Source organism: Vanellus vanellus, assembly GCF_965231255.1.
Source record: "Vanellus vanellus genome assembly, contig: HAP1_SCAFFOLD_2377, whole genome shotgun sequence".
In the NCBI taxonomy this organism is placed as follows: Eukaryota; Metazoa; Chordata; class Aves; order Charadriiformes; family Charadriidae; genus Vanellus; species Vanellus vanellus.
The window spans coordinates 1-10829 of record NW_028128738.1 but is presented as its reverse complement, the minus strand read 5'-3'; the positions used below and the strand labels follow the sequence as shown (position 1 = coordinate 10829).

At 64.6% G+C, this 10829-nt stretch overlaps 1 protein-coding gene across 1 annotated transcript; it reads right to left on the bottom strand.

Moving 5' to 3' along the window:
• Nucleotides 1-537: 537 nt before the first annotated feature.
• On the bottom strand, nucleotides 538-9962 carry HAUS5 (HAUS augmin like complex subunit 5; the record flags this gene model as incomplete). Its single annotated transcript, XM_082500045.1, has 9 exons — nucleotides 538-691; nucleotides 3578-3723; nucleotides 4402-4483; nucleotides 5236-5312; nucleotides 6249-6300; nucleotides 8155-8228; nucleotides 8344-8407; nucleotides 8955-9093; nucleotides 9842-9962. Coding segments are annotated over 9 exons (909 nt in total), but the record flags the coding sequence as incomplete, so codon positions are not given.
• Nucleotides 9963-10829: the final 867 nt, after the last annotated feature.

Here is a 10829-nt window from a genome sequence, read left to right as displayed (position 1 = left end):
CCGAGCCCCCCCCAAATCCCCCCAATACCCCATAAATACCCCCAGACCCCCCCGAGCCCCCCCCAAATCCCATAAATACCCCCAGACCCCCCCGAGCCCCCCCCAAATCCCCCCAATACCCCATAAATACCCCCAGACCCCCCCAAGCCCCCCCAAATCCCATAAATACCCCCAGACCCCCCCAAACACCCCCAGACCCCCCCAATACCCCATAACTACCCCCAGACCCCCCCAAACCCCCCCAAATCCCATAACTACCCCCAGACCCCCCCCCAGACCCCCCAGACCCCCCCAAATCCCATAACTACCCCCAGACCCCCCCTAAACCCCCCCAAATCCCATAAATACCCCCAGACCCCCCCCCACTACCCCATAACTACCCCCAGACCCCCCCGAGCCCCCCCCAAATCCCATAAATACCCCCAGACCCCCCAGACCCCCCCAAATCCCATAACTACCCCCAGACCCCCCCTAAACCCCCCCAAATCCCATAAATACCCCCAGACCCCCCCCCCAAATCCCCCCCCCCCCCCTCACCGTGCGCACTCTCCCGCGGCGCAGTCGCTCCTGCAGTTCCCCCAAAGTTGGGGGGGGCAATTTGGGGGGGCCCCCCCCGCCCCCCCGCAGCTCCTGCACCCCCCGGACCAGCGCCCCCCGGGCCCCCGCCAGCCCCGCCACCGCCACCGCCAGCCTGGGGGGGGGGGGGGGCAAAAAATTAGGGGAGGGGGTCCCCAAAATGCTGCTTGGGGGGTTTGGGGGGAACTGGGGGGGCGGTTGGGGTCCCCACACCCGTTTTGGGGGGGAACTGGGGGGGGTTGGGGTCCCAGAACCCAGTTTGGGGGGGAACTGGGGGGGTTTTGGGGGGAACTGGGGGGGGGGTTGGGGTCCCAGAACCCAGTTTGGAGGGGAACTGGGGGGGGGTTGGGGTCCCCACACCCATTTTGGGGGGGTTATGGGGGAATTTGGGGTCCCAGTATCCAATTTAGGGGGAACTGGGGGGGTTTGGGGGGAACTGGGGGGGGTTGGGGTCCCAGCACCCAGTTTGGGGGGGAACTGGGGGGGTTTTGGGGGGGGTTATGGGGGAATTTGGGGTCCCAGTACACAATTTTGGGGGGAATTGGGGGGGTTTTGGGGGGAACTGGGGGGGGGTTGGGGTCCCAGCACCCAGTTTGGGGGGGAATTGGGGGTTTTTGGGGGGAACTGGGGGGGTTGGGGTCCCCACACCCACTTTGGGGGGGTTATGGGGGAATTTGGGGTCCCAGTACCCAGTTTTGAGGGGAATTGGGGGGGTTTTGGGGAGAACTGGGGGGGGGGGTGGGGTCTCAGAACCCAGTTTGGGGGGGAACTGGGGGGGTTTTGGGGGGAACTGGGGGGGGGTTGGGGTCCCCACAGCCGTTTTGGGGGGGTCATGGGGGGGTCTTGGGGTCCCAGCACCCAGTTTGGGGGGAACTGGGGGGGTTTGGGGGGAACTGGGGGGGGTTGGGGTCCCAGCACCCAGTTTGGGGGGGAACTGGGGGGGTTTTGGGGGGGGTTATGGGGGAATTTGGGGTCCCAGTACCCAATTTGGGGGGGAACTGGGGGGGTTTTGGGGTACCCACACCCATTTTGGGGGGGTTATGGTGGAATTTGGGGTCCCAGTACCCAATTTGGGGGGGAACTGGGGGGGTTTTGGGGTCCCCATACCCATTTTGGGGGGGTTATGGGGGAATTTGGGGTCCCAGTACCCAGTTTGGGGGGAACTGGGGGGGTTTTGGGGTGCAGGAGGCATTTTTGGGGTGCTGGGGGGGGGGTTGGGGTGCAGAAGAGGGCTTTGGGGCACCGGACGGAGATTTTGGGGTGCAGGAGGGGGGTTTTGGGGTGCGGGGGGTGGGGTGGGGTGCCAAGAGGAAGTTTTGGGGTGTAGGGAGAGTTTTTGGGGTGCTGGGGGGGGAGGGGGATGGGTTTTGGGGTGCAGGAGGCATTTTTGGGGTGCTGGGGGGGTTTTGGGGTGTAGGAGAGGACTTTGGGGCACTGGACGGAGTTTTTGGGGTGCAGGAGAGGGGTTTTGGGGTGGGGGGAGGGGTTTGGGGTGCCGGGAGGGAGTTTTGGGGTGCAGGAGGCATTTTTGGGGTGCTGGGGGGGGGTTTGGGGTATAAGAGGGGTTTTTTGGGGTGCAGAAGAGGGGTTTGGGGCACCGGGAGGAGGCTTTGGGGTGCAGGAGGGGGGTTTTGGGGTGCGGGGGGGGGGGTTGGAGTGCCGGGAGAGAGTTTTGGGGTGTAGGGAAAGTTTTTGGGGTGCTGGGGGGGGAGGAGGGTGGGTTTTGGGGTGCAGGAGGCATTTTTGGGGTGCTGGGGGGGTTTTGGGGTGTAGGAGAGGACTTTGGGGCACTGGATGGAGATTTTGGGGTGCAGGAGGAGGGTTTTGGGGTGGGGGGAGGGATTTGGGGTGCCGGGAGGGAGTTTTGGGGTGCAGGAGGCATTTTTGGGGTGCTGGGGGGGGTTTGGGGTATAAGAGGGGTTTTTTTGGGGTGCAGAAGAGGGGTTTGGGGCACTGGGAGGAGGCTTTGGGGTGCAGGAGGGGGGTTTTGGGGTGCGGGGGGGGGGGTTGGAGTGCCGGGAGGGAGTTTTGGGGTGTAGGGAAAGTTTTTGGGGTGCTGGGGGGGGAGGAGGGTGGGTTTTGGGGTGCAGGAGGCATTTTTGGGGTGCTGGGGGGGTTTTGGGGTGTAGGAGAGGACTTTGGGGCACCGGACGGAGTTTTTGGGGTGCAGGAGAGGGGTTTTGGGGTGGGGGGAGGGGTTTGGGGTGCCGGGAGTTTTGGGGTGCAGGAGGCATTTTTGGGGTGCTGGGGGGGGTTTGGGGTGTAAGAGGGGTTTTTTGGGGTGCAGGAGAGAGGTTTGGGGCACCGGGAGTAGGTTTTGGGGTGCAGGAGGGGGGTTTTGGGGTGCGGGGGGGGGGGGTTGGAGTGCCACGAGGGAGTTTTGGTGTAGGGAGAGCTTTTGGGGTGCTGGGGGGGGGAGGGAGGTGGGTTTTGGGGTGCAGGAGGCATTTTTTGGGGTGCTGGGGGGGGGTTGGGGTGCAGAAGAGGGCTTTGGGGCACCGGATGGAGATTTTGGGGTGCAGGAGGGGGGTTTTGGGGTGGGGGGAGGGGTTTGGGGTGCCGGGAGGGAGTTTTGGGGTGCAGGAGGCATTTTTGGGGTGCTGGGGGGGTTTGGGGTATAAGAGGGGTTTTTTGGGGTGCAGAAGAGGGGTTTGGGGCACCGGGAGTAGGTTTTGGGGTGCAGGAGGGGGGTTTTGGGGTGCGGGGGGGGGTTGGAGTGCGGGGGGGGGGGGTTGGAGTGCCGGGAGAGAGTTTTGGGGTGTAGGGAGAGTTTTTGGGGTGCTGGGGGGGGAGGAGGGTGGGTTTTGGGGTGCAGGAGGCATTTTTGGGGTGCTGGGGGGGGTTCGGGGTATAAGAGGGGTTTTTTGGGGTGCAGAAGAGGGGTTTGGGGCACCGGACGGAGTTTTTGGGGTGCAGGAGGGGGGTTTTGGGGTGCGGGGGGGTGTTGGGGTGTCGGGGAGTTTTTGGGGTTCGACGGGGGGGGGGGGGGGGAGGGGTTTACCTGGCGGCCCGTTGGTTTTTGGGGTCCCCCCCGAGGCGGGTGAGGAGCTGCTGCTGCAGCCGCAGCAGTCGGGGGCTGAGGGGGCGCAGACGGGCGGCCACGGGGGGGAGACGGCCCCACAGCCCCCCCACAGCCCCCCAACATTCCTGGGAGTGGGGGGGGGGCGGGGGGGGGACGACACACACAGACAGGACCCCCCCAAATCAGTGGGGAGCCCCACAACCGCCCCTCAGCCCCCCAAATCCCCCCCTAAAAGATCCCCCGATTGCCTCCAGCTGCCCCCGTGCCCCCCCCAAACCTACTTTGCCCCCCCCAAAATGGCCTCACAACCCCCTCTTGACCCCCCCAAATGCCCCCCACCCCCCCAAATACACCCCCCACCCCTCCTGACCCCCCCAAATTCTCTCCTGCCCCTCTCCAAGTAACCCCAACCCCCCCACCCCCCCCAAAACACCCTTTGACCCCCCCCAAATCCCCCCCAAAACACCCCCTGTGCCCCTCCGACCCCCCAAAATGTCTGATGTCCCACCCCCAAAACAGCCCCCAACCCCCCCAAAATAGCCCCCAGCCCCCCCCCAAAAAAGCCCCTCCTCCCTCCTGGACACCCCCCCCAACACCCTTTGACCCCCCCCATCGCCTTTTGACCCCCCCAAATCCCCCCCAGCCCCTCCCGTTTGCCCCCCAACCCCCCAAAATAGCCCCCAGCCCCCCCCAAAAAAGCCCCTCCTCCCTCCTGGACCCCCCCCAACACCCTTTGACCCCCCCCAACCCCCCCCAAATGCCCCCAGCAGCCCCCCCACCCCCCCCAACTCCCCCTCCCCAACCTGGATGAGGCTCTTGACAGTGGGCGGAGCTTCGAGGTCAAGGGCGGGGTCAGGGGCGGAGTCAAAGTCAGGGTCAACATCCCTATAAAGCACATAAGTGACCCCCAGTGCCAGGCCACGCCCCCTTTTCCTAGGCCCTGCCCTCCCCTGCAGGCCACACCCCCTTATAGCCCCACCCCTAAGCAGCCTTGGTCCCGCCCCCAAGCCTAAACCACACCCACTCCCACTACAGAAGCCCCACCCCTTGTGGAGCTCCACCCCTGGAGCCCCACCCACTGCACAAGCTCCACCCCCCCAAACCGACTCCACCCCAACAGCCCCCATTAGCCCCGCCCCCCAGCGTGGAAGCTCCACCCCCAAGAACAAGCTCCGCCCTCCCAGAGCAAGCTCCACCCCCACCATCAAGCCCCACCCCCCAGAACAAGCTCCACCCTCAAAGACAAGCCCCACCCCCCCAAGGACAAGCCCCACCCCAAGCCCCGCCCATTAAAAATAAGCCCCACCCCCTATAAACAAGCTCCACCCCCTGACCCTTCCCCATACCCAGTGCCTTAGCTGGCCCCTTAGCCCCGCCCACAGCCCCTTAGCCCCGCCCACAGCCCCTTTGGCCCCGCCCCATCGCTTAGCCCCGCCCCTGGGCCTAAGCCACGCCCCCATACTTAAACCACGCCCCCGGGCTGCCAAGCCCCGCCCCTTTCCCCAGCAATACCCCACTTCCAACCCTTCTCCTCCACTCTGCCCCCGCCCCACCCGGGCCCCGCCCACTCCGAGCCACTCCCCCACCCCAGGCCACGCCCCCTGCCCTCAGGCCACGCCCCCCCGGGGGGCACTCACCGCAGGGGGGGGGTCTCTGCGTTGAGGCGCTCCAGTGCCCACAGCACCGCCCCGGGGGGGTGAGCCCCCAGCACCGCCTGGGGGGGGCCCAAATTGGGATGGGGGAGCCCAAACTGGGAGGGCGGGGCCCCAAACTGGGATGGGGGGGCCCCAAACTGGGATGGGGGGGGGAAAACTGGGATGGTGGGGGCCCCAAACTGGGATGGGGGGGGGCCAGAAATGGATGGAGGGGGGCCAAACTGGGATGGGGGGGTCCAAACTGGGATGGGGGGGGCCCAAAATGGGATCGGGGGGGGGGGGCCAAACTGGCAAGGGGGGGGCTAGAATGGGATGGGGGGCCCCCAAAATGGGATGGGGGTGCCCAAACTGGGATGGGGGGGCACCAAAATGGGATGGGGGGGGCCCAGAATGGGAGGGCGGGGCCCCAAACTGCGATGGGGGGGGGGGGGGGGCAGAATGGGATGGAGGGGACCCAAACTGGGATGGGGGGGGCCAAACTGGGATGGGGGACCCCAAACTGGGATGGAGGACCCGAAAACGGGGTGTGGGACCCCTAAATGGGATGGGGGGGTCCTACATTGGGATGGGGGGGCCCAAACTGGGATGGGGGACACCAAACTGGGATGGGGGACTCGAAAATGGGGTGGGGGACCCCTAAATGGGATGGGGGGGGGCCTAAACTGGGATGGGGGACACCAAAATGGGATAGGGGACCCCTAAATCGGATGGGGGGGGCCCAAATTGGGATGGGGAGGTCCCAAACTGGGATGGGGGGGCCCCAAACTGGGATGGATGACCCCAGAATGGGATGGTGGAACTCTAAATGGGATGGGAGAGCTCCAAAATGGGATGGGGGACCTCAAACTGGGATGGGGGGGGCCCAAAATGGGATGGGGGACCTCAAAATGGGATGGGGGGGCCCCAAACTGGGATGGGGGGGCCCCAAACTGGGATGGGGGGTACCCCAAACTGGGAAGGGGGGAAGGGGGACCCCCCCTCCCCCCGTTGCCCACCTGGGCCGCCCGCAGCCACCGCTCGTTTGCCGCCTTCATCAGCTGCTCCGCCCTGGGAGGGGCGGGGGCGGGGCATGCCGGGCCACGCCCACCCCGATGCCGGGGCGGCGGCGGCGGTGGACGTATCGCGACGGCGATTGGCGTATCGCGACGGCGGTTGACGAGCGGCGGCGGTCGACAGGTCGGGGCGCGAAGGAAAAGAGTAATTACCGCAATTAATTAATACAGGCGTTAATTAGGCACTGGGAGTAATTAACGGGTCGCGGTAATTAATCAGAGAACTGATTGAGTCAATCGGAGAAAGGGATCGGCACCGAAGAGCCGCTGATGAGTCGCAGTAATTAATACGTAACAGCAGCAAAGAGCGCTAATTAAAAGCTCAGCTTAATTAACAGGTTAATTAATAGCCCCGGGTGATTAAGAGGGGTTAATTAGAGGCGGTCTGGGGGATGGGCGGCGACTGACAGCTCAGGGGAAGCAGCAGAACGATGGACAGGGCAGGAAGGAGGGACAGACAGACGGGGAATAGGGCAGCGGCTCTGGCCCCGCCCACAGGAGCGATTGACAGCTCAGGGACGATTGACAGGTCGGGGGCGACCGATTGACGCAGCGGAGGTGATTGATTGACAGGTCGGGGGTGATTGACAGGTCGGGGGTGATTGACAGGTCGGGGGTGATTGACAGGAGCGAGCGATGGACAGGTCAAGAACAACCGATTGACAACCCCAAAACGACCGATTGACAACCCCAAAACGACTGACTGACAACCCCAAAACAACCGATTGACAACCCCAAAACGACCGATTGACAACCCCAAAATGACCAACTGACAACCCAAAAACGACCGATTGACAACCCCAAGAACGACCGATTGACAACGCAGAAGTGACTGACAGCTCCGGGAGGACTGACACAGCGGGGATGACTGACGGGCCAGACGCGAGGGATGATTGACAGGTCAGGGATGATTGACAGGTCAGGGATGATTGACGAGTGAAGAACGATTGACAGCTCAGAGGTGACCGACAGCCCAAAATGGATCGGTGCGTTAGAAGCAACGATTGACAGCTCAGAGGTGTTTGGTTGACGAGTCGGGAGTGATTGACGGGTTGGGGTGAGCGATTGACAGTCGAAATGAGAATAACTATCGGGTGAGAGATGATTGACAGCCCGGGGGGGATGGGCACGCCCAAACCGATTGACGTGAACGACTGACAAATCAAAGGCGATTGACAAGTCAGGGACTGACATGTCACAGGTGATTGACAGCCCGAGAAAGGTTGATTGACAGGTCAGGAATGACTGACAGGTGAAGAACGATTGACAGGTCAAGAACGATTGACAGGTCAAGAACGATTGACAGGTCAAGAACGAATGACTGACGGCTCAGGGATGAATGATTGACAGGTCAGAAATGAGTGATTGACAGCCCCAAATTGACTGACAAGCCAGGGCTGAATGATTGACAGCCCCAAAGAGGTTGATTGACAGGCCCGGGGCGATCGATTGACAACAGCGATTGACACCGTAAGGGCGACTGACAGGTCAGGAATGACTGACAGGTCAGAAGCCATCGATTGACAGCTCAGAGACGATCGATTTACGGGTCAGGAACAATTAACAAACCAGAAATAATTAATTGTCAAATCCGGGCTGATTGACAGCCTCGGGCTGATTGACAGCCTCGGGACGATTGACAGCTCAGGGCTGATTGACAGCTCAGAAGCGATCGATTGACAGCTCAGAGATGATGGATTGACAGCTCAGGGGCGATCGATAAGACAGCAACGCTCGGTTAAGCCAATCAGGCGACGAGCCCGAAATACCCCGCTCCGATTGGCTGACAGCGCCCGACTGACGAGGAACAAGCGATGGGGGATGATTGACGGGAGGGGGCGGGACTTACTCGCCGCGGGGGCGGGGCTCCATCAGCATCTCCAGCGCCGCCGCCCGCATCCGGCACACCGTCCGCACCGCCGCCTGCCGGAGGGAGGAGCCAATCACCGCGGGCTCCGCCCTCCCACCCACACCCCCTCAGGGCCACGCCCACCTCCCCGGCCACACCCTTTTAAGCCCCGCCCCCACACCCCCTCACCAGCACTTCCGGCTCCATCCCGGCGGCGACGGCGCTCGTCAGCTCCTGCTCCGTCGGGCCGCGCCTGCGGGGGTGGGGCTTAATAGGGACACACCCACTCAAGGCAAGCCCCGCCCCCCAGGCAACAAGCTCCACCCCCCCAGCGTGTAGCCCCGCCCCTTAGTACATAGCCCCGCCCCCCCAAAAGGCTGAGCTCCACCAGGAAGCTCCACCCCCATGGAGGCCCCGCCCCCTCGTGGAGACTCCACCCACCCCAGAGGCCCCACCCCTTATGTAAGCCCCACCCCCAGCTCCACCCCCTGAGCCCCACCCCCACTATGTAGCCCCACCCCCAAAGCAGAAGCACTGCTCCTAATGGGCCCCCAATCATAAAGCCCCGCCCCCTGGTTAAGCCCCGCCTCCTTTCTGAAGCCACACCCCCTGCATTAAGCCCCACCCCCAAGGGAAGCCCTGCCCCCACCAGCCAGCCCCGCCCAAATGCCAAGCCCCGCCCCCAAGGCATGAAGCTCCACCCCCTCCCACCCGGCCTTAGCCCCGCCCACCCCATAAGCCCCACCCACTCCCCTACAAAGCCACACCCCCCCAGGGAAGCCCCACCCCCTATGACTCACTCGGGGGGTGGGCGGAGCACCTCAAGCCCCGCCTCCAGCCGCCGCCCTTCCTGCGCCACCGCCGCCCCCAGCAGCCGTAGCTCCGCCCCCCGGCGAAGCTCCGCCCCCCGGCGAGCTAGCCCCGCCCCCAGCTCCGCTTCTGGGGGGGGAGAGAGAGTGGGTGAGGGCCGGGGGGGGGCCCCAAAACCCCCCAAATCCCCCCAAAAAAGGGGTGAAGGCGTCCGGGGGGGGCCCCAACAATGGACCCGGGGGGGGCAAAACCCCCCCAAATCCCCCCAAAAAGAGGGCGTGGGGGGTCCAGGAGAGCCCCAAAAAGGGACTGAGGGGTCTGGGGGGGGCCCTAAAAAGGGATCCAGGGGTTGGGGGGGGGGCAAACCCCCCAAATCCCCCCAAAAAAGGGGTGGGGGGGGTTCGGGGGGGGCCCCAAAAATGGACCCAGGGGCCGGGGGGCCCAAGCCCCCCCCCAAAAAGGGGGCATAGGAGTCGGGGGAGGGCCAAGAGGGGGCACAGGGGTTGGGGGGCCCCCAGACCCCCCCAAAAAGAGACTGAGGGGTCCTGCGGGGGCCCTAAAAAGGGATCCAGGGGTTGGGGGGGGGGCAAACCCCCCAAATCCCCCCAAAAAAGGGGTGGGGGGGGTTCGGGGGGGGCCCCAAAAATGGACCCAGGGGCCGGGGGGCCCAAGCCCCCCCCCCAAAAAGGGGGCATAGGAGTCGGGGGGGGGGCAAGAGGGGGCACAGGGGTTGGGGGGCCCCCAGAACCCCCCAAAAAGGCACTTAGAGGTCTGCCCCCCCCCTCTCCCAAAAATAAAGGAACCCAGAGGTCTAGGACACCCCCCCCCCCCCCCCCCAAAAAAGAGGGGGGGGAGGGGAAGAGCCCCCCCAACTCACCCAACTCCAGCGCCGCCTCCTGGGCCCCCCCCAGGGCCCCCCCCAGTACCCCCAGTTCGTGGCGCAGGCGGGTGACGCTCTCCTGGAGCTCCGCCCCCGGCAGGGTCGGCCCCGCCCCCTGCTGCAGAGGTCAAAGGTCAGTGGGAGACACCCCCCCCCAAAAATCCCAACCCCCACCCCCCCCCAAATTTGACCATTTCCCCTTAAAAATTCCCTTCATTTGGGTTCCCCCCCCCCCAATTGCCCCTCCCCCCTCCCCTCCCCCAGGATTGGGCCCCCCCAAAAACCACCGGACCCCCCCCTCCCCCCCAAAATCCCAGGTCCCCCCCCAACACCCCCCTGACCCCCCCCAAAATATATCTGGCCCCCCCCCAAACTTCCTCCAAGCTCAAACCCCCCCCTCACCCCCCCCCAATCCACCAGGGCCCCCCCCAAACCTCCCCCCCCCTCAAAAACCTCCTCTGACCCCCCCCAAAACTTCTGCCCCCCCAAAACACTCCACCCCCCCCCAAGTCTTCCAGAGCCCCCCCAAATCTCAAGCCCCCCCCCCAAAAACCCCACAGGGCCCCCCCCAAACCTTCCCCCCCCCAAAACCTCCTCTGACCCCCCCCAAAACTTCTGCCCCCCCCAAAACTCTCCACCACCCCCCAAATCTACCAGAGCCCCCCCAAATCTCAAGGAACCCCCCCCAAAACCCCACAGGGCCCCCCCCAAACCTTCCCCCCCCCAAAACCTCCTCTGACCCCCCCCAAAACTTCTGCCCCCCCCCCAAACTCTCCACCCCCCCGAAATTTCCTAGAGCCCCCCCAAGTCACCCCACAGGGCCCCCCCCAAACCTCCCCCCCCCCCAAAACCTCCTCTGACCCCCCCCAAAACTCCTGAGCCCCCCCAAAACTCTCTACCCCCCCCAAATCTCAAGGCCCCCCCCAACAAAACCAGTCCCCCCTCCCCCCAAACCTCCCCCAACCCCCCCAAACCCCACAGGGCC